The sequence below is a fragment of the Pseudogymnoascus destructans genome (genome assembly GCF_001641265.1).
Source record: "Pseudogymnoascus destructans isolate 20631-21 unplaced genomic scaffold scaffold_18, whole genome shotgun sequence".
Taxonomy (NCBI): Eukaryota; Fungi; Ascomycota; class Leotiomycetes; order Thelebolales; family Thelebolaceae; genus Pseudogymnoascus; species Pseudogymnoascus destructans.
The window spans coordinates 1-21,987 of NW_020167537.1; the positions used below are offsets into that span (position 1 = coordinate 1).

Consider the following 21,987-nt stretch of genomic DNA (forward strand, 5'->3'; position numbering starts at 1 on the left):
GGGCCTTTGTATGCTTCTCAAAGTGCTGAATCCAATCCATGCCTCTCTCGTTTGTAGTCCAGCCATTTTCAGTAACAGAAATCACCCAATCGCTTGAAAATCCACTATTCTCATACCAAGATGTAAGGTGGTTTTTGCCTGCAACAATGATAAATGGTGGTACTGCCCAACCTTGAGAACTAACGCCTTGGATTACTGTAACCCATTCCCGATTACCAGGCTGTACCTTCTTTGCTTTTGCCCGCCCGTCTGAGCTTGTTACAACCATAGCAGTTGAGATAACGCCCATCATAAACCCAGTCTCATCAAAGTTGTAGATATCTGCTTCATCGATACCATATTTCGCAATTGTGTTACGCACAAGCTCAAACCAGCCATTAATAACTTCTGGATCTTCGCACTTAGCCCTCTGGTAGTCGTATTTGCGCTGAAAGCGTGTCTGGAGCTCTACACGCCGCTTAACAAAGTTTGAAGCCCAACGCGACCCAACGCGTGACGCGTCGCGTGTTGCAAGTAGTCGACTTGCCATCTTCAACAACAGACAGCCGAGGAGGAAACCCTTTGGCAGCTAGGTCGAGTATATACTGAACAAGGACGTACTCCTCTAGGTTAGTTAATTTCCGTGAGTTGGCTTGGATATCGCGTCGTGAAGGTACACCTTCTAGACGACGACCTAGCTTGCGGTGGTCCACAGAATAGATCCTAGCAGCAACTCGAAGGCGTAACTTTGGGTCGCTTTGCATAGCCTGGATAGCTAGCACTAATTGGCTTTCATCGTTTTTATGGGGCATGTTTTGTTGTTGAGGAATTTAACATTTAGTTGGGGGTTTGGTCACCGCATCATTTTGGCGCTTTCGCTTGTTTGGCGCTTTCGCTATACATGTACGTTATATTATTCACATTACTAAGGATGACTTCTTTTCCTGCCTTCCATGCTACATTTAACATTGTAATGACAGAAAGCAACATTTAAGGAAGCTTCCAAGGTGCTAGACTTCTCCCATTCAACCCTAAGGGTGTAATATCTACACTTGATCTTAAGGTTTAGAACGCTAACACCTCCAACCTCTCACCTAAACACCGCTTAACCATAGGTTTCTTAGACACTAAATAACCCAACTAAAGCCTCATCACAATTGCGCATCATTAAAATAGCTCTCTAACCTTAATCTATACAGCTGTTAACTAGTTTGCAAAGGGTGCATTGTATAATGCATTAATTAGCATTGTTAAAAGCAGAGAACTAAAACCTACGACAGGTAAATGAAGTGCTAAGCAAGCGCTTGTGCGATTCTTAATACCCCGTCTACAACCGCGTCGGAACAGCACAACATCGCACAGCATATATTACACCAAATTGCCCTATCTGGCATTCTCGTGCGTCCCCGGATGTGAACCGGTGTCCCGGACGGAGTTATTCTCCCCAACTATCCAGTCCTGTGCCTATACGGTCCTTTACTATCCTTCCACTATCGTCCCACTATACAGGTGTTGTCACCTTAGTGTCTATGGGGCCATACCACACCAACGCCAGCCACCCAACCCCACACTCTCGAACTACAACAAACATCCCCCCCTCAAAAACATTCAACGACGTCTCTTCCCTAGCTATATATACTATAGTTATACCATATACTCACAGCTACTCGACATGATATAGACAAAACATTTCTATTGCCTCTCTTATCTTTCTCCATCCTGCCAGCCAATCTCTGGCAGCCATGTTCAGCGGTGGTTATACTCCAAGTTGCCAGCGCGGGAGCCAGAGCCGCTCCAGGTATGTCATACCAACCTCTGTCTACTGTCTCTACATCCGCCCTTCAGCCTATAAATGCGCGTCCATAGCATTCATAGACATAAGGGTACTCCCCAGAGTTCATCCGTTCTGTGACCATCTATTCGTGGCTTGCTCGCCCGGCTTCTGGTGTGCCCTGGCCCCCTCCCTTCCCCCATGGCCTCCAGTTCGTGCGGCACTCACCCATCGTCTGTCTCCATGAAGTATCGCGCAGCGCTCCTCTCCATCTCCGGCGGGATTCCCCGTCGCATAGCCTCAATTCCGCATCCGTCCACCGGATACAGCGGGCATACTGCATCCGCGCTCCCTCAAAACGCGCTTGGCACCCATCTGACGTTTCATACCACAGGTCCTCCAGGAGCAGCACCAGCCGAACCAAGCCAACCGCATGAGATCCCCCCCCCGACACCCGTCCGATTCCCCTCTCTCCTCCCTCGCGCCCCGGGCACCGCGCCACCCCCACCGGAAAGACATCCCGCTACGCACCTACATCCGCGGCATCCAGCGGCCCGCCGACATAAAACTCACACACTTCGAAGCCCTCGGGCTACACATCATCCCCAACGCGCCCCTTACCTCCCTCCTGCCCGACCCCTCCTTCCTCCCCCCCTCCTCCTGGTCCACCCCGCTCCCCACCTCCTCCGACACCGACGCCGACGACCTCGACGACACCCCCCCCATCCCACCTCCCCCGCTCAACAACGGCCGCCCCGCCCCCGGCCGCGCCACCTACAACGAGCGCATGAAAGAACTCTCCACCCCCAACTCCGCAGCCTTCCGCACCGTGCGCCGCCTCCCCTCCACCCCCCCGGCCCGCCTCGGCAACGCCTACGAGTTCTTCAAGAACCTCGAGCTCATCTCCGGATTCTGGGTCGACACTTCCCTCTCCGGGCCCGAACCGCTCGCCGACCCCGAACCCGCGCACCAACGCATCCACATCCGTTCCGGCACCGGCTCCCAAACCCCTCCCGACTTCCGCGCCGCCCTGCTCGCCACGTTCGTCAAACTCGTCGCCTACGATTTCAGCTGCAATGTCTCCCTCCCCCGCGTCGAACCACGTCTCCACATCGGTCCCTCCGTCTCACCCCCCCCAAACTCGACATTCCCCAACTCCTCCCCGCCATCCTCGTTTCCTACAAACATCTCCTTCATCTACCGCACCCCATCCGACTGCCTCTCCGCCCGCGGCGGCATCATCGAGGGACCCCTCGCCGCTCTGTCCGCGCGCCACGCTACATCCTTCGACAAACCCCTCGATGAGCTCCTCGATCTCGCCCGCGAAACTGCTGCGCTCTTCGTAGCAGCTCAGCAGCGCAACCGCGAAGGCAGGGAGGAAATAAAACACGACCCCGCCGACCCGGCGAAATGGTGGTGTTTCAAACCGCGCTGGGGCGGCGGACCAGGCGGCCCAATCGGGAAGGAAGAGGGTATGGCTGTTGCTCTAACTCCCGCCGCTACCCCTACAACCGCTGCCAAACCCGCACTAGACCTCCCTACCCCCTCCTCTACAGGCCCCCGCCCTCCCCCAAAACGCCGCCCAACCCGCAAAACAGCCTCCCTGTACGACGCATACCGCCAGCTCCGCCCCCCCTCCACGACCTGGGACCGGAAGGCGCGATATCAGTGTATCGGCCGGCAGCCCGGCGCGGAGTGGGATGATGTCTTCTTGGTGAGCTGTTTGAATCACCATGTTGCTATTTCGCGGTTGCGGGTTGGGAGGGGGGTGTTGGTGGGGCTGGAGGGCCTTGACGGGGTCGAGGGGGGGGATGGGGTTGGGCCAGGGTGTAAAGGGGGGGATGGGGAGGGGGGGGAGTGACGGTGTGGAGGAGTAGGTGGTGGGATCTTTTTAGTGCGGAGGAGAGGGTTGAGGCTATGGGGGCTGTGTGGGGGATGATGGGATGGTTGATGAGGGATGTTGAGGGGGAGGGGGGCGGGGAGAGGATGGAGAGTGTTGAGGGGGGCGCTTAGACTGTACCGCTGCGGGCGGGGACATGTGGACGTGATGGGTGTGGGTGTTGATGTTTCTTACACTTAGAAAGGGGGGAGGTATAACTCAGTTATTTTCAGCATATCCAAAACAGCTTAGATTTTGTTTGAAGAGAGGAAATATATACACAACTACTGCTCGGAAGGATGAAAGTGCAGGTGTATGTGCATAAATATATATTAAAAGAGCGAATTCGAGCCCCATGCCCGTAACCGCCGAGGTGTATCTAGTTATTCCCATCCCATATACCATATTATCCCAGTATCCAACCCCCAAACCAATCCCAACCAAACCCCACCCCCGCCCCCCCCCCTTTTTTACCTTTACCCTAAATATCCAACATACTCCTAACAACCTGCGGCTTCGCCCCCCACAATCGTCGTCCCCGACGCCACACTCCCCGTACTCCCACTCCTTCCACACTCATCCCACGCCACCCCCGTCCCCGCCCCCGGCCCCCCCCTCCCATCCATATCATCCCCCATCAAATACGCAATATCCGTCTTCTTCCTCTCTACAGGCGGCGTGAATAGTGCCATAGCAGCCTCTCGCACCCGCTCATCCAGCTCTGCCTCCCTGCGACTCTCGTGGCGCGCTAAGGCGCGGCCAGCGGGGGTGTTGTCAATCCGCACCTCGCGTTCGGCATTGCGTTTTGAGGGGAGGGGGGACATTTCTACGTCGTCCTTTGCTGACCAATCTGCGGCCCTTGGGGCACCGCTGACTTCCTGCGCGTTCCTCGCTAGGGCTTGCTGGACAGTCAGGTTGTGGTTACCGTTGAGACGGCGCCACCAGGGTGGTTTGCGGTTATACCCCATCTCCCTATCGAGTTCCTGGCCGCGGAGGCGGCGCTGGCGGATCAGCTCGCGGTCCTCGTTGGGGTACGTGTACCCAGCCACCTCGTAGATGATGAAGATAAGCACGATTGGCGCCCAGCCCAAGGAATAAATTATCGCCGGGGAAGCGGAGAGGTTGAGCGGGCTATGCGCAAACGAGAAAGCGGCGAGGAATTGGTACGCTACGATCGTGAGAGAGAGCGGGAGGGTGAGGAGGAAAGCCGGTGGGGTGGAGGCGAGGGTGCGCAGGAGGGAGGGGCGGGGGGTGTAGTAGTGCATGGAGTGGGCGAGGGAGAAGAGGATCGTGAGCCACGCGAAGAAGAGGAAGATGGCGCCGGCTTTGAAGCGGCCGTCTGTGGCTTGGGGGGCGGCAACTTGGAGGGATTGGGAGGGCGAGCGTTGGTAGGAGATTGGTGTCCAGTTGCGGGGGACGGCCATGAAGAAGTGCTGGGGGGGGGTGTTAGTGGGGTGTTTTTTTCCGACTTGGGGGTGGGTGGGTGTAGGGGTCAGGTTAGGGGACTCACGAGGAAACCGAAGCCGTAGAAGACGAGGGGCATATAGAATTCCCTCCGGCCTCTTTTATCGTTTTGGCTTAGTATGAAGGGGTCTGGGTCGATGAGTTGGCGCTCTTGCCAACTGCCCCAGTGGCGCACGCTTTCCCACACGATGGCCAGTGTGCTGGGAATCATCAGGTACCAGAATATGGAGTTGAGGATTAGCGGCCACTCGGGGAGGTAGTAGCGGTCGACATCGACGCTGGTGAAGCCGCTGGCCATCCCACACCCTGCCACCCAGAGCATCCAGTACCATTGCCAGCGGCGTCCGATGGCGTGGAACCTCTTCTCAGATGGCAGGAAGAGCCTGCCGTGCTTGCGCAGGTTGATCATTGTGAAGACAAGGCTGAGACCAAAGAAAACGCCTAGAGCAATACCGGGCTTCGCACGGTTCCCGAGTCCGTTCAAGGGGCTATAGCATGATGTTGTGTTGAGGAATGTGCCGTTGGGGAGGAGGTGGGGGGTGTATGACTCGAAGGTCAGGAAGCAGTTCGAATTATTCGAGAGCGTGCCGTTAGAGTAGAGGGTGTAGTTCCAGTGCTGGAGAGTTGTGAGATTGAAGTTTATACCCGCGATGACGGTGTCGCTGGCGTTGTTCCCGCCGGGGAAGGAGAGGACGTCGCGTGCGTCGAAGAGAGGCATCGTGATGGTGGGAGAGCTTCGGAGGCGCGGATGAGTGTCGGCTCGCGCTTAGAATCGCATTCACTCCTCGATTGAGCACATTTCTCGAGCTGGGGGCCGATCTATGGGTGATAATGATATGCTGGAGGGATTTGTTGATGAAGTTGCAAGGTTCGGACACAGTCCCAGTTTTTAGTTAAGGACTAACAAAACCATTTGGACTTGAGCCATGACGCACCGATCCATGGTCCAAGCTTCCCATAAACTTACGGATCGCGGCGAAACAATCCATCCGGTGCTCTCTGTGACGGCTTCACAAATCTTTGATATAACTTAGTGGCTAGTTAACACAGTCACAGTATCAACGCACTCACCATTTGCGACTTCACCATAATGCCAAAGCCAGTGTAGCATAATCCCACTACCACAACCAGCAGTCGCAATGGCCACCACCTCCAACAACTCAGCCGAAGCCTCCGACCCCTCCTACATCGACTACGAGCTCTTCCTCGATCCCTCCTTCTCCGCCCCCGCCTTCGCCAACACCCTCGTCCTCACCACCAACAACGCGACCGACTCCCCCCTCGACCTCTCCACCCCCCTCTCCAGCGTCCTCTTCGACATCCAAGAAGTCGACTCCCACATCCACACCCTCACCTCCGCTTCCGCCCTCCCCCTCCTCTCGCACACCGAAACCCAAGCACACGCCTCAGAACACATCGTCAGCGAACTCTCCTCCCAAGCAGCCTCCCTAAACGACTCCTACAAACGCCTCGAGCAGGAAGTCATCTCGCGCCACGAAGCCGCTGAAGAAGTCCAACGCGTCTCCGAGCGCCTATGGCACACTGTCCGCCTAGGTCGCTCTGTCGGCCGCGCCCTCCAACTAGGTCGCCAGCTCGAAGTCCAGATGTCCGAGCAGCAGCCCCGTAACGCCCAGTCCCGCGATGACCACCGCTCCACTGTCCGCGCTTCAAACACAATTCTCTCCTGTCGCGCGCTGCTAGCCGCTAATGGCCCCGGCGAAGAGGGGGAGAACCTAGAGAAAGTCCACGCCATCGCCGCCTTACAGCGCGAACTGATCGCACCAGCTGAACGATCACTTCACGCCAAAGCCCAGCAAGTCGTGCGGGATTTCTCCATGTCAACACTCACCGGCTCCGGCAGCACCTACGCACAAGCTGAGGACGCAAAGTCCCGCGCCACCTCCGCCTTACAGACGCTTTACCTGCTCTCCCCACAACCACCGAAGAGAGGGAAGAGCATAAGATTCGAAGCAGAGTGGATGGTACAATCCATCCAAGAGTACCTCCGCGTCGCCCTCACCACCTCCACAACCTCCATAATCCGCGCCCTCGGCGTCCTCCGCACCCTCGACGACGCACTCCTCCTCGTCTCCTCCCGGTGCCAAAACCTCGTCGCCCTCGAACTCCTGCTCTCCTCCCTCAAAGCCCCCACCCTCCCCTCGCTCTCCACGCCACCAAATTTCCTCGTCCCGGTACTAGCAGCGCTAGAGACGAATAGTCTCACCAGCTATTTTTGGCGTAGCCTTGCATCGGCGCTGTCGCCGCGCGTGCAGGAGCTGGTTAAGGCGGGGGGCATGCAGGCGAGGACGCTGAAGAGTAATAGGAATGCGGTTAGGGATATGGTGGCGGAGGCGGTGGCGAGGGGGTGTCAGGTTCCGAGTGGGGCGGGGAAGATGAGAGATGAGAGGCGGATGGCGGAGTGGGAGAGGGAGGTTGCTGTTATGGTTGGGGCGGTGGTTGGGGGGCTGGGGAGGTAGGATGGGGGTGGGGGTGATGAAGGAGATGGGGCCAGGTCGTACAGGGGATGTGGTTTCATTGCGACGAAGCCTGGGGGGGAGTGGATGCATCGCGTGGCCACGACGTGGGTCGGACGTCCTAATACGTTTACGAGAGGAGTGGCCGTAACCAGGTGGCGTGCCCCGAGGGTTTGCGTAAGTGCATGGAAAGGATACACGGATCCCTTACATTACTTGAAATAATAAGGCAGAGATGGCACGAAGGCTAGGAGCCCTGCTCGAGTTAGAACTCCGCTGCTGCAAGAGAAAGTGCCAAAGCGATGAAGGTAGCAGCAACGCACAGGCTGGTGCATAGGCCGGGATGATAGTAATCTCGGGGGAAATGGGAAGATCACGGGCCTTTGCGATGGAGCTTTAGACGATAGATAGAATCGTTAGTGGGACGCAGCAAAAAATGCTCGAAGATGGCATAAAACACCCATTGTATTCTCCCTGCTAGTTACACAATCGACATTTTTCGATTTATGGGATATACACTCTAAACCCCCCCTTTCAACCGTTCTATCCAAAAAACCTCCGCCCTACCCCACCAGCCCAAGAAACAAAGTCTTACGCACCAGCGCCACAGCCCCTGAGACCCTACACCGCCTCCCCAAACCGATCCCTCCTTACCCTCCGCTTCCGCTGCTGCTCCTCCTCCTCCACCCCCTCTCCCCTCACAACCCTCACATCAACCGTCTTCTTAATCCCCATAATCTGCTCCTGACTCCCCTGCGTATCCCCATCCGAATCCCTCGCCCTACTCCCCTCCAATACACTGCCATCCTTCAACCCCCCATTCCCCGCCGCTGCCGCAGACCCCTTCGTCACGTCCTTGAGATTGTAGCGGTCGCGGCTGGGCCAGGACGAGGGGAAGAGTTTGGGGAGGACGCGCCAGATGGGCGCTTTGAGGGTGGGGAGGCAGGCGCTGATGATGCCGACGCAGGACTCGATGTGTGTCCAGAGGAAGGCGCGGTTGGTGCTGAAGGTTATATCGTCGGCGACGGTTTTGGCGGCGATGTCGAGGAAGATTACGCGCATGACGGAGGTTATGCAGACACTGTGGGGAGGGGGGTTAGTGTGGTGTTTATTAGAGCTTTGAAAGGGGGGTGGGGGGATGGGTAGGGCTGGGAGGGGGACGTACAAGGCTCCGAGGATGAAAACGCCCATCAAGGCGGCTTTTTGGTTCCGTCCAATTTGTAGACTGCGGATGACGGGAATGGGAAGCAGAAAGACAAAGATGTCAAAAGCGGTGTTCCAGCCAGCGTGGGCGTAGCAGAAGGGCGAGGCCTTGAAGCAGTGCCCGCCCTTGATGGTATTGTTCCAGTTGAACTTGATGGGATCGCATTGGAAGGTGGTGGCGAGGGTGAAGGCGATGAGGGCCGCCCAGACGGAGTAGATTGTTAGCTGGCAGATGGTGCGGAAGCGGGGGTGGCCGGTGAAGATGTCGAGGTAGAGGTAGAGGAAGGAGAGCTTGGTGAAGGAGACGAGCATTTTGTAGAAGATTTGGTAGATGTAGAAGTACTGGCGCTGTCAGAGGGAGGTTACGGAATTAAAAGAAGGGTTGTTTACCATGCCCGACATCTGAACATATTTGATGCCATTATGCTTGATCAGGTACTGAACGTGGTGGCCAAAACCCCACCGAAGCATTGCTAAATGAGCTGTCAGATTTCGTTCAACGGCAAGCAAGAGAAAGATGCAACAAACCAACGGCTCCAAGAGCTAGTTGGATAAATGCATTTACCTAGAGACTCGTTACGATAGGTCTATACAATCTTTTCGGGGGCAATTCTCACCAGCGCAGCAAGAACACACCAGTCAGACTTCCCAACAGAACCAGTCTGGCTATACCTCCACCAGAAACGAATTCCCACAAGAACGCCCGCAATGAAAGTCAACGGGAACGCAACATGAATCCACAGCATCCCCGTCGACTCAGCATTATCAGAGAAGTTAGGAGCGTGTGCCGACGACATGATAAATATGCTGCGACGACCAGAAAAGAAAGAGCGAGACCTCGAAGTTAAAGACGATTCCAGAGATGTGTCAGTGGGAGGATCTGATATGACCAAGATCCCCCCAAGGCAAGGCGCGCTGAAGCTTAAAGGGTGGATTGACCTCAACATAAGTTATGGAAGGTTCACAGCTTAGCGAACCCCTTGCTTTCAACCACAGGAACAATTGTTATAACATCAACTCGCATCTTTGATATAATTGTGTTGAATTTCCCCATGCCCTTTGTCTCAACAACTGATAGGACAATGACTGTATTTTCCTGCCGACAGCACTAAATCATTCTAGTGCCTCGACTTCCAATTCAGACTACGCACTTTTGCCAGCACCCTCGCCATTACCTTCTCATATCGTGATGAGAGCGGTTCAAGCCAGCTGGCAAGAAGGTTGATGCAATACTTCCGTGGCTGGCCAAGACCTTTAGCATTCCGATTAAGTCAAACGGGACCCCAACTGCCCGGGAAAGCCGACATACCAGCTTGCTTCTACTGAGCACGACTTCAGACCATGACTTTGGCTAACTGGTCTGCCGCGCTCTCATGATCCCACAGAACCAGAATCCGTTCCTTACCCTCCTCCAGCTTCATCTTGACGAAAGGCTCCATCGCCTCTATTTCCTGCTGGGTTAGAAGGCCCAGTCTCGCGTGGTAATCCGTCTCCTCATTGAGCCCAAAATACCTGGCATCTAAGAACCTCCAAAATATGAAATCGAACGCCCAGCTGTTCCTAGCTGCATAGTTGATCATCCACGTCTTGCTCTCCCAGCTTTTTCGCATCCGCTGTGAAAGAGACAGGGACAGACTCGCCATACCTCCGGCGATTTCGGAGCTAGCCCGTATCTTCGTCTCTTCGCCTTCCAAGACGCGGAGGGAAGTCTCGAGACGAGGTTCGTACGCTTCCATCCAGGGTGTGTAACCGCTGGGCCAGTATTCTGGGCTCTTCAACAGAAGCCACCAAGGAGGATCGAAGGAAAACTGTTCTGGTGCAGCGTAGGCGAACTCCCAGTCTATGACACCGACCACGCAGAGGTCCTTATCAATCAAGACATTCGACGGACGTAGGTCTTCAGAGTACAGTCGGAATTTGGATGCACTGTTACGGTTGTCCTTCATCTCAAATCCGGAATCTAGTCGCCCATCCGATGCGAGCCGCCGAAATAGCTGACGAGCGACGTATTTGTCCCGCGCATCGTCCTCATCTAGAACAGCATCGTTATGCTGGAACGTTAGCTGTGCTAGATGTATATCGGCCAGGGCCGAATACCACTCGTCGGAGCTAGAGTACTGTTGGGATGGCAGTAGGGTTGGAGTGAACCCTGTGAACTCTAGTAGGGAGTTCATATTCTGGATGAGAGGCCTCCCAGACACGGAAAACTGTCCGTCATTATCCTGGACCAAGGACCCTATTCGAAGAAACGTTAAGGTAGACAGCTGTAGGACAATGTTGGCCATCTGCCTGTAGAGAAACTCTAGCTTTTGCTCACTGATAGTGGGATCTAGGACGTGAGACTCATCAGGCGTAAGGGTGGGGTCGTTAAGGGCGTCAGACATTGTCCTGTCATGTTCAATATAATCCATAATGATGAATGGCCCTAGCCCGGTGGGATTCTCGGCTGCAGTTCCAAAGTGGTAGATGTTAGGCACCGGAATAGTGGTCTTCGCCGCAATATACCGTATCGTGGCCACCTCATAGCGAACCTTCTCCTCAGGGAACTTGACAATACCTGCTCTAGTTTAGTAAATTCCTGCATGGACATAAATGCTATCTATATAGGTACTTTTGCAAGGGATCCTCATAGCCGCCGACGACCCATCCTTATACTCCAGGCGGTAGAAAATGTTGTAGCCCCCTCTGATCGGCCTGTGAAGTTCCGAGGCCTCGCCAGGCCTGTACTTCTTGATGAGGTTGGCGATGGCGTATGTCTCTGCCTTGCTGAGTGACCTCTCCCATGTCTCGGCCTCCTCGTCGCCTTTCTCCCATGCAAGGTCGTCCTTGTCCATGCGAACATATCTCAGTTTGTATGGCATGGCGGATAACGAATAGCCAACATCAAGGCAAAGAAATTAGGACTCGAAACGCTTATAAATTAGGCCTAAATAGGAATAAGCCGTCGGGATGGGTAAAAGTGACCTTAACACGCGGACGTATTGGCTTACGTATAAGTTCTTTTGATTACATCAAAGAATGCGCATACTTTTTGCACAAAAGAGCTTGGTTTGGATTATAGTTGCTGGAAGGTACTGCGCTTATGTTCGATAGTTGGGACCTTCAAAACTCAACTTCACAAGACGCGAAAACAACGAAATCATGAAATCCTGCAAATTAAGCATGTTTTAGTGCCAACTCTCTAGAACTACATATTATCAGCTCATTGCGATATATGCCCAAGGCGAGAGTAACCAACCGACCTTCCATGGTATCATATCGTTCCCCAAACCCTTTTTTGCAGGTTAAACAGCTATATAACCTGCGAGAACAGCCATCTTTCTATATCAAGCATTCAAAAATTCCCAGCTAACCCACCTACGCTCAATTTGCCGGCTGCGTTGTCGAGGATCATTCGAACCAAGCGCCTCAAGGACCCCCTGTCCAACTAATTCCTCGCACAGTTCCCTCTTTGTTGCAAGGTCGTCTGAAGACATCGCGTCCGAAGCCCTGTTATCAGGACCACAGAGCCTTGATGTGTTTTCTGCCAACTCTCCGATTGTTTTATATTCACCGTGCCAGCACTTCTTGATGATAGAGTCGATCATCGGGTCTCCGTAAAGCTCTGGGAAAATCTTCTTCTGTAGCAGGTCCACAACGGTAGGTCCATGCTCCTTCCCAGATGGATCGTCGCCTAAGCAACGGTCACCGTAGACTTCAAATCCATAATTGATTAGATAGTATGTACAACGAGCCAAGTGCAAATTGTTCCGTTCGAGGACCGAGACTGCCAGCAGTGCCTTTGTCGACGCCGCCTTCGTTCCCAAGTATTCTTCCGTATGGAGAAATGCACGCTTCAAATTCTGACCCGAGCTTGGCCGTACAGTCAAAGTCTGCAAGCTTTAGGCGGTCACGATCGAGCAGAATATTCTCAGGTCGGAGATCGTCAATTGAAATATTAAGGAACTTCTTTAATATTCTATGGGCAAAAGTTTTATATACCCTGCAATTTACGTGATAAGTTTTATATACCCTGCGAAAAATGAAACATCTTTCAACCAGTAAAAACGCCCCAATCCCCCTCCCCTGTAGCCCCCCGTAGCCCCCTCGCCGTCGGCCCCTCGCTGTCGCTCCTTTCGACGGCCTCATTCGGCCCAGTCGTTAAGGGCTCTCGACCAGGCGTCTAGGTCGAGGTAGAGCTGACCGTTCATAGGAACGGTCAGCTCGCCAAGAGAAGCCATCCTCGTGGGCCTGAGCCGAGCTCAGGACTTCCGATGCCTCGTGACGAGGGCTTCCGAAGAGTCGTCGAGTGCCTTAATGAGGGCAGCAGCTGGCGAGTCAGCTGGGACGGCGAGGGCAAGGCGGGCGACGGCGACGGCGACGGCAAAAGGGGCCACGGCGAAGGCGACGGAAAAGGGGGGCAAGGGAGGCAACGCGACGGACTCAAACGCGTCGAGCGCGTTAAGTGGTTTCCTGCTTAGTAAGAATCAGCAGGGTATATAAAACTTATTATTGAACTTGCAGGGTATATAAAACTTTTGCCCATATTCTATACCAGATAACCCCCGTGGCCAATGAAGAGGTAAAGTAGGGAAAGTTTGGCATTGGGAGTACTTTACTTTGCTGCGAAGAGTGTATGGGAGGGGATGTACCTACTATGTATGCAAGGAATTGGCAGCCCCCACACCACCGCTGTTGGCGTAGTACTGCACTACTACCACTACTGCCACTCCACTACTTCCACCACTACACCACTACTGCCACTCCACCTGATCTGTTAAGTCAATACACAAGTATTTATGATATCTTAATATATTTTCTAGGATCCATCCTTTTTAGATTATCAACTCAAGCTAACCTCTTTCCACTTTATAGATGCCTCTAAAGAAGCTCAATTTAATGACTCTTAACTAACAAAGTACTCTCTAGCGCTAGTACTACAAATAATGCCTTTGACCTTTGCTATAAGCGTTTAGGTAGGCAACGTGCTATAACCAGAGGCCTAAGCAATAAGTGTGCTATTTAACAGACTAATCTCTAAGCCCTTCCTAAGGGGGGCTTAGCTACCTTATCTACTCTTTTAGGGTTAGGCCCCTACTGTCTTAGTTTTGAGTTAGGGCTAGGAGTCATCTTCTAGTCTTATAGCCTAATGGCAGCCTTAGGTAGCATAGGTTGCTAGAGTAGGGCGCTCCTAACATAGACTTATAACTAACCTTTCCTACTTCCTACCTACCTGTGACATTTGTACATCACATGGTTCTAAGACTAATACTAGACTTGAGTTAGCTAATCTACTTGTCATACTGACATTCGTTGCACTCAGTTTGCTATCAAACTCAAGGGCAAACTTGGAAATCTCCTCCTCAAACCTACAAGTCACTATACATATTTTGGCTTATCACACCAACAACAAGAGCAATACTACTCAACGATTGCTACAACCATCTATGATTCATTACACGTCATCGCTCCTTAGTTACTGGGCCGATATTACCACATAGCATATCTCTACAACCCTCTATGATTCATTACATGACATCACTCATACTACCACATGACATATCTCTACCAACTAGAGGCCTAGGAGCATGAACGATAGCTCTAAAAGCTCCTACGAACCTCTATGATTCATTACATGTCATCGCTCTTTAGTTACCCACAAGATTGGTTAAGTTATGACATAATTTGTATATGACATAATTTGTCTATGACATAATTTGTCTATAGGGGTACTCTGACCTTGGACCTCCTTTTACTTCCTATAGGCTACAAACCTAAGAGATGGTTCTATGGGATTCTCTTACGTCGACTACAGTTACCAATCCTGGTTAGTCATGGAAAGTCTTGGAAAATGAGAGAACTACACTCCTTTAGCATAAATAGGATTGCCCTTTCCTTAAGAAAGGGCAAGCAGACAATACAGTAAATCGACTATCACATACTTCCACCTTTTTTTCCAAGCTTCCAAGCATTGATCTTGTTACTCCTTGTTTCTGAAAAGTCAGTGAGGTGCTAACCTGTGACTTATCCCTGAGTTCTCAGACTCAACATTTGTTACAACTTGTCTAAACCACTCCACTATATCATACACCTGATTGCTGCGTTGTGGAATAGTCTAAGCTACGACCCTTTGGCTCTTTTTCTAAGACAGTGTGTTATCTTAGTAAATTCATCCTTTCCTTGGGTGGCTAGATTCTCACATCTGGTGCACCCACCATTACACTACTGTCTCTAAATCTCTTAGCACTCAATTTGCCTACCTTAATGACACCTTATAAGCAGACGATTAAGAAGCTTACAACGATGACATAATGAAGCTTAGCTATAGCTAGAAGCTATCTTTTTTAACTAGCAGAAGCTCATTGAACAAAGAGGATAGGTTATAATAGGTTATATTTTGCAAGAGAAGGCAAAGCAGATCTAGGCGTAGAGTTTAGCTTAGGATAGGTCATAAGGTTTCAACAACATCATAAGATTCTTAATTAAGTTCAACATGGTGAAGCTAGATTAGTTCTATGTAATGGTGGGTGCACCAGATGTGAGAATCTAGCCACCCAAGGAAGGGATGATTTTACTAAGACAACACACTGTCTTAGAAAAAGAGCCAAAGGGTCGTAGCTTAGACTATTCCACAACGCAGCAATCAGGTGTATGATATAGTGGAGTGGTTTAGACAAGTTGTAACAAATGTTGAGTCTGAGAACTCAGGGATAAGTCAGAGGTTAGCACCTCACTGACTTTTCAGAAACAAGGAGTAACAAGATCAATGCTTGGAAGCTTGGAAAAAAGGTGGAAGTATGTGATAGTCGATTTACTGTATTGTCTGCTTGCCCTTTCTTAAGGAAAGGGCAATCCTATTTATGCTAAAGGAGTGTAGTTCTCTCATTTTCCAAGACTTTCCATGACTAACCAGGATTGGTAACTGTAGTTGACGTAAGAGAATCCCATAGAACCATCTCTTAGGTTTGTAGCCTATAGGAAGTAAAAGGAGGTCCAAGGTCAGAGTACCCCTATAAACAAATTATGTCATAGACAAATTATGTCATAGACAAATTATGTCATAACTTAACCAATCTTGTGGGTAACTAAAGAGCGATGACATGTAATGAATCATAGAGGTTCGTAGGAGCTTTTAGAGCTATCGTTCATGCTCCTAGGCCTCTAGTTGGTAGAGATATGTCATGTGGTAGTATGAGTGATGTCATGTAATGAATCATAGAGGGTTGTAGAGATATGCTATGTGGTAATATCGGCCCAGTAACTAAGGAGCGATGACGTGTAATGAATCATAGATGGTTGTAGCAATCGTTGAGTAGTATTGCTCTTGTTGTTGGTGTGATAAGCCAAAATATGTATAGTGACTTGTAGGTTTGAGGAGGAGATTTCCAAGTTTGCTCTTGAGTTTGATAGCAAATGCAACGAATGTCAGTATGACAGAAGTCAGCATTACACTGATGCCTCAGATTTTATTTCCTCAGGGGTACTGTCACAGAAAGATGACAAGGGACATGGTGAGTGGATTGCACTTAGGATAATTGAAGAGGCTGTAGCGCTTGAGATGATTATTGTAACGCTGACTTCTAAACGATAGAAGACACAGAGGTTCTCTTGCGTAAGGGTTTACTTATCAGAGGAGGCAGGGGATCAGACACAAAGGCTTCAAGTAACACGTTACTAGTATATAACAAATACTGTATTGAGTTGAGCACGAAGCTCCTATCTAAGGAAATACTATCTACTTATATAGTGGCGTCGTGCCTAGTGGACTCTTGGGAACTCACTCGAGTCCTCGGAGTCCTGGACTCTTAGGACTCTTCTCATCATCCTGCGAGTCCATCACGTGCCTAGTGGACTCTTGGGAACTCACTCGAGTCCTCGGAGTCCTGGACTCTTAGGACTCTTCTCATCATCCTGCGAGTCCGTCACGTGATACTTTCGGAACTACTATTCCCCGCTGCCCCTCCAGGTACCAGGGCCGGTCTCATGCGACCTCCCTCCTTCCTGTCCTGTAGTTGGCCAGCCTTCTTGTTCCGTCGTAACACTCGCTCCCTTCCCCTGGGCATTCGTCTCGAATCCTATAAGTACGTCCATGTCCCCGGGACTCTGCTGCTCCTCAGCGAGTCCTTCAACATGCAACATGCCTACTGACACTGCCCGCAAACTCCAGGAACGCAACGATCTTGTCCGTCGAATAAAGAACCACGGATACGAACTACCCGAAATGGATTCTTGCTCGAACTGCGTGAGGCGAAACATTACTTGCGTGTCGTCTCCAAATGATTCACGGCGGTGCGCCGAGTGCGTTCGTCGCAACTTGAAAGAAAAGTGTGACTGTATGGGTCCTGAGCATCCTGACTGGGTGAAGCTCGAACGGGAGGAGGATCGCCTGGATCGCGAAGAGGAAGAAACCCTTTCGAAGTTACTTCGTCTGCGGAAGCAGAAACGCCTCATCCGAACCCGTGGTAAAGATATGCTCCGGCGAGGTTTGAAAACCCTCGACGAGCTTGATGCGGCAGAGGAGGCCGAACGTGTGGCTGCTGAGAAGCGTGATGCTGTTGAGGCTGAGGAACAGGCAGTTAGCGCTGCCTCCTCGTCTGTGACCGGGACCCTCGCTTCCTCCGATCCACTGGCCTACTCCCCTGCATCTTGGGATCAATGGCTGGCGGATGGCGGCGTCGATATTCCTCCAGCAGTTCTTTGCTGATGTTCCTTGTTGGTTCCCACGAATTATCCGTAGGTTCGTAATTTTCCCATTTTATCAAAAACTCTTCTCGACGTCCTACTAACCTTCTGTCTAGGATGGCTTCGACCTCATATTCGATTATCTCATTCTCGGGTTGGAGTTCGGTGTCGGTCGCAACTGGGGTATTTCCTCTTGCTGGTTCCAGTAGTGAGACATGAAATACCGGGTGTAGTCTAGACTTCCTGGGTAGCTGCAGTCTGTAATTAACTGAGCTGACTTTGTTCAATATTTTGAATGGTCCCAATTTCTTGAAGTCCAACTTTGTGCTTGGTCGTTTCGTTTTGATATGTTTCCGGAGTAGGTATACTTTATCCCCCTCCTTGAAGGCAGGTTCCATACTGCGCTTCTTGTTTGCGTATGCGGCGGATCGTTCATTTAAGAATTGGATGTCCGTCGCAAGTTGTTCGTGGAACGATTTCAGTTGTTCCACCACGATCAGGGCTTGTTCAGCTCGTGATTCATCCGGTCTTGGTTGCCTATATGCTTCTGGCTGGTAGCCATAATTGGCAAAGAACGGTGAGACTTTCGTTGCTTCTGTCATCGCGCTGTTATATGCAAACTGTGCGATGGGTAAGATCTGAACCCAGTTGTCCTGTTGATGATTGACATAGCTTCGCAGGTACTGTTCAAGGGTCTGATTTAATCTTTCTGTTTGGCCGTCTGTCTGGGGATGAAAAGCTGTTGATAGCTTATGATTTGTTCCCAGTAGCGCCATCAATGATTTCCAGAATTTCGAAGTAAAGAGCTTGTCTCTATCTGAGATGATTTCTTCTGGCATCCCATGATCGGCTAATATGACTCGAATGAAGGTATATGCGAGCGCCTCGGCGTCGCTAGCTTCTAGATATGGTATAAACTTCCCATATTTCGTGAGTCTTTCCGTGATGACGAGGATAGAGTCGTATTCTATTCCTGTTAACGGGTCCTTGGAGGGTGGAAGCTTGACGATGAAGTCCAAAGCTATTGATTTCCACGCTCCTTTTGGTACTGGTGTCGACTTGAGTTGTCCGTATGGCAGATGCCTATTGGATTTTGACTTGCTGCAAATGTCGCACTCTCTTACCACTGTCTCTACCTGCTTCCTCATACCTGGGAAGTAGTAGTGTCGGGTGATTCGTTCGAAGGTTCGTGTTACTCCCTGATGACCGTGTGCTGGTAACGAGTGTTGTTCTTGCACCAGCGGGCGTCTCATTTGACTTGGGACATACACTAACCCTTTGTATCGAATCAATCCTTGTTCGTCGATGGTGAAGTCGCCTTCGACTTTGGACAAGACTCGCTTGGCGCATTCGTCTGTTGCGTAAGCTTTCTTGAGTCTTTCCTCGAGTTCTGTATCTTCGATGACTGAGATCGTCGCTAGTAACTCGTTGTACTGTATTCCTGCATCTGTTTTCTTCAGAATTGCTCTAGGTCTTTCTTCCTTTGGGCCGGCGTAGTCGGTCCGTCTGCTGAGAGCATCTGCTCTTGCATTCTCGGAGCCCTTGCGATAGGTTATCGTGAAGTTGTAGGCTGCGAGGGTTTCTGCCCAGCGGACTTGTCTGCGGTTTAAAACCTTGGTCGTGGTGAAGTATATGAGGTTCTTGTGATCCGTCCATACCTGCACAGGGTAGGTGGATCCCTCAAGATATACTCGCCACTGCTCAAAGGCAACGACAATAGCCAGTAGCTCCTTGTCGTGGATGTCGTAATTAAGTTCCGCGGGTGACAGTTTCCTAGAGTAGTACGCGATTGGTTTGAACTTACCGTTCTCGTCTGGTTGATTCAGACATGCTCCAATTGCGAAGTCAGAAGAGTCCGTTTCGAGGATGATCTTCTTTGCAGGGTCAAATGTAGCAAGGATAGGTGCTTCCGTGAACTTCGTCTTAAGTTCCTGGAAAGCAGCCTCTGCCTTGTCCGTCCATTTGAATTCGAGATCCTTTCTGGTAAGCTCCGTGAGTGGTTGAGCTACCTTGGAATATCCCGAGATGAATCTTCGGTAGAAGTTGGCGAAGCCTAGGAAGGCTTGCACTTCCTTGACCGTGGTCGGTGTTGGCCATTCCAACACTGCCGTTACTTTTGCTTGGTCCATCTTGATGCCGTGCGTTCCAATAATGTAACCCAAGAATTCGACTTGGTTTTTATGGAACTCGCACTTCTCTGGTTTGAGGAGTAAGCTGTACTCCTTTAGTTTCTTCAGGACGAGTTTGACATGCTTGACATGCTCCTCCTTGGTTGCTGAATACACCAGGACGTCGTCTAGGTAGACAATGGTAAAGATGTCTAAGTATTCGTGCAAAGCATCATTCATCAGTCGTTGCATAGATGCGGGTGCGTTTGTTAGCCCAAAGGGCATGACTTGATACTCGAATAGGCCATAGCGGGTGCGGAATGCTGTTTTCCACTCTTCCCCAGCCTTGATTCGGATCAGGTTGTATGCTCCTCGCAGATCTAGCTTACTGAAGATCTTTGCTCCTTGAAATCTATCGTGTAGTTCGTTGATTAACGGCAGGGCATACCTGTCCTTGATTGTGATGTTGTTCAACGCTCGATAGTCCACACATAACCGTAGGGAGCCGTCTTTCTTTGGTACGAAAAGCACCGGACTTCCTGCTGGTGATGTGGATGGTCTGATGAATCCTTTCGCTAGGTTATCATCGATGTACTCCTTAAGTACCTTCAGCTCCTTTTCCGATAGCTGATATATTGGTCCGAACGGTGGACTCTTGTCTTTCTCCAAAGGTATCTCGTGATCCCATGGTTGGTGCTTAGGAAGCGCCTCGTTCTTAGGGCCTTCCTGGAATAATCGCTCGTATTCCTTGTACTCCACCGGTATACTCGTCGGTGAGGATGCCTGGGCTAGGTCATCGAGCTCGGAGGTTGCACATAACTCCTTCCGGCCCTGGGAGGGTTTCTCCCGTTGTCGCGTGTCCGTCCGTTGTTCACACGCGCACTGGCTCATCACAACTTTCTCGTTCCACCAGTCGATCTGGGGGTTGTGTTTCTTGAGCCATGGCACACCAAGGATGCACGCATGGTTGTCCATGTGCACGATGTCAAACTGAATCGTTTCCTTGTGCCCGTGTAGCATGACCATTTCCAATGGGACCGTTTCGTGGGTCACCATTCCTTCATTAGTCGAGATGGGCTCTCCATCTACGACCATTAACGGGTATGGTTCGGTTTTCAATTGCGTCTTGAAACCTTGCGTGTCTGCTACTTTCTTTGTCATAAAGTTGCCCGTCGCTCCTGAGTCAATCATTGCTCGGAGGTGTCGCTGTTGTATCTTAGCAACCACATATAGTTGCATGCTGCCCGTCGTGGCGCATAGCTGGTCTGTACTAGGCCTCTTCGTGTCGCTCGCCGGTGGCCTACCGTCGAGGACTCCTAGTTTTTTGACTCGTCCGAGGAAGGATAGTATTCATCCGCTTCCAATGGTGGTCCTTGGGGAGATCGTTTCCCTCGCTCTTCTGCTTCGTCTAGCAGATGTGGGTATTTCTCGTATACCTGTTCGCTTTTGATAGGCAAGTCCCCTTCAGACTGGCTTCGCCTGAGGGCGTGAACTTGCTCTGCGTCTCTGAAGTGTATCCTGGGCGAGGATCGGGGAAACAACTGATTCTGGTGTTTCTTTTCCCAGTGGAGCTTGCAGTCATCTTCGCTGCAATACTCCCAGTAGACATACGCGTGCCAGGGATGATCAGTCTCTGTTGCGTCTGTCGTTGATAGTTCCCGCTGTCCTCTCACCCATGCACTATCTTCCCTCGGAGGCGTGGAGAACGTGTCTAGTTGCTCCATGGCTCTCCTTTCGATGCGTGGAGTGGGTCTCGCATTTTCCCGTCGGAGCATATCTCTGGCTTTCTCGTCGTACTTCTTCAGGGCTCTCCTGCGGTCCTGGTAGTAAAGTTCGACGCTTTTCATATACTTCAGTTTAGCCATATGCTCGACATCCTTCTCCAGTTCTTCCGCTTCTTGGGCTTCCAACTTAGCTACGTCTTGGGACGTGCCAAGCAGCCTGCGGGTATTCGTTAGTTGGTCGTAGTATCTCCAGAGGTCATCCTTGCAGTCGTCCACCTTGCATTTTAACGGAAGTCCCTGTAACAGGTTCCCGTAGAGGTCTTTAAGCATGGGGATTTTCCTCTGGCCATTGGGCTTGTCTCGTTCGGCCCTAATCTTCGCGTGGGCGTGTTTTGCCATGCGTCTTACTACGTTCTTGCACCGTGGACTCATTGGTTCCGTAGGTGCGAGTTCATCGAAGGTCTCCTGTTCCGAGACGGTGAACGATTCCGCCTCCGACCCTTCGTCTGAGCTCTCGTCTTCTGGGGTGCTTTCGCCATTAGTTCCCCAGTCCTGTTTGTTCACAAATGTGGCGTTCAACTGCATCCCCGAGGCGTTGTAACCTCCCCGGCCTTGCCAGGTAGCATTGAGTTGTTTGCCGACTTTGCGTCCGCCGTTCCCTTTCTTTGGCTGTCTGCAGTCTCGGGCCATGTGGCCTGGCTTGTCGCAGTTAAAACAGAGTCGT

General features: G+C 51.4%; 7 protein-coding genes across 7 annotated transcripts; 2 read left to right on the top strand and 5 right to left on the bottom strand.

Moving 5' to 3' along the window:
• Positions 1 to 2,183: 2,183 nt before the first annotated feature.
• Positions 2,184 to 3,611, top strand: VC83_07128 (uncharacterized protein; the record flags this gene model as incomplete). Its single annotated transcript, XM_024470706.1, has 1 exon — positions 2,184 to 3,611. One exon carries the CDS (start codon positions 2,184 to 2,186, stop codon positions 3,609 to 3,611), a length of 1,428 nt encoding a protein of 475 aa, XP_024321866.1.
• Positions 3,612 to 4,129: 518 nt separating this feature from the next.
• Positions 4,130 to 6,110, bottom strand: VC83_07129 (uncharacterized protein; the record flags this gene model as incomplete). The annotated part of the gene is made up of 2 exons (XM_024470707.1): positions 5,140 to 6,110; positions 4,130 to 5,062 (listed from the first exon to the last, which is right to left on the bottom strand). The coding sequence occupies exons 1-2, from the start codon at positions 5,809 to 5,811 to the stop codon at positions 4,130 to 4,132; spliced, it is 1,605 nt and encodes a 534-aa protein (XP_024321865.1). The 5' UTR covers positions 5,812 to 6,110.
• A 122-nt stretch (positions 6,111 to 6,232) lies between these two features.
• On the top strand, positions 6,233 to 7,570 carry VC83_07130 (uncharacterized protein; the record flags this gene model as incomplete). The annotated part of the gene is made up of 2 exons (XM_024470708.1): positions 6,233 to 7,285; positions 7,367 to 7,570. 2 exons carry the CDS (start codon positions 6,233 to 6,235, stop codon positions 7,568 to 7,570), a joined length of 1,257 nt encoding a protein of 418 aa, XP_024321958.1.
• Positions 7,571 to 8,188: 618 nt separating this feature from the next.
• On the bottom strand, positions 8,189 to 9,717 carry VC83_07131 (uncharacterized protein; the record flags this gene model as incomplete). Its single annotated transcript, XM_024470709.1, has 5 exons — positions 8,189 to 8,648; positions 8,733 to 9,112; positions 9,161 to 9,243; positions 9,299 to 9,335; positions 9,388 to 9,717. The coding sequence occupies 5 exons, from the start codon at positions 9,715 to 9,717 to the stop codon at positions 8,189 to 8,191; spliced, it is 1,290 nt and encodes a 429-aa protein (XP_024321959.1).
• Positions 9,718 to 10,079: 362 nt separating this feature from the next.
• Positions 10,080 to 11,832, bottom strand: VC83_07132 (uncharacterized protein). The gene is made up of 4 exons (XM_024470710.1): positions 11,761 to 11,832; positions 11,382 to 11,696; positions 10,283 to 11,327; positions 10,080 to 10,214 (listed from the first exon to the last, which is right to left on the bottom strand). Exons 2-4 carry the CDS (start codon positions 11,629 to 11,631, stop codon positions 10,172 to 10,174), a joined length of 1,338 nt encoding a protein of 445 aa, XP_024321960.1. The 5' UTR covers positions 11,632 to 11,696; positions 11,761 to 11,832; the 3' UTR covers positions 10,080 to 10,171.
• Positions 11,833 to 12,096: 264 nt separating this feature from the next.
• Positions 12,097 to 12,990, bottom strand: VC83_07133 (uncharacterized protein; the record flags this gene model as incomplete). The annotated part of the gene is made up of 2 exons (XM_024470711.1): positions 12,097 to 12,649; positions 12,926 to 12,990. The coding sequence occupies 2 exons, from the start codon at positions 12,988 to 12,990 to the stop codon at positions 12,097 to 12,099; spliced, it is 618 nt and encodes a 205-aa protein (XP_024321961.1).
• A 21-nt stretch (positions 12,991 to 13,011) lies between these two features.
• VC83_07134 (uncharacterized protein) lies at positions 13,012 to 13,354 on the bottom strand (the record flags this gene model as incomplete). The annotated part of the gene is made up of 2 exons (XM_024470712.1): positions 13,012 to 13,222; positions 13,305 to 13,354. The coding sequence occupies 2 exons, from the start codon at positions 13,352 to 13,354 to the stop codon at positions 13,012 to 13,014; spliced, it is 261 nt and encodes an 86-aa protein (XP_024321954.1).
• Positions 13,355 to 21,987: the final 8,633 nt, after the last annotated feature.

What these genes read in the sequence shown, in the direction of transcription:
- VC83_07132 (XM_024470710.1), bottom strand. Translation starts at nt 11,631, where the DNA reads ATGCCATACAAACTGAGATATGTTCGCATGGACAAGGACGACCTTGCA. An exon ending in TATGAGGATCCCTTGCAAAA is followed by an intron (nt 11,328 to 11,381) that starts GTACCTATATAG and finishes AAACTAGAGCAG; the next exon opens with GTATTGTCAAGTTCCCTGAG. An exon ending in TGGAGGTTCTTAGATGCCAG is followed by an intron (nt 10,215 to 10,282) that starts GTATTTTGGGCT and finishes AGCAGGAAATAG; the next exon opens with AGGCGATGGAGCCTTTCGTC.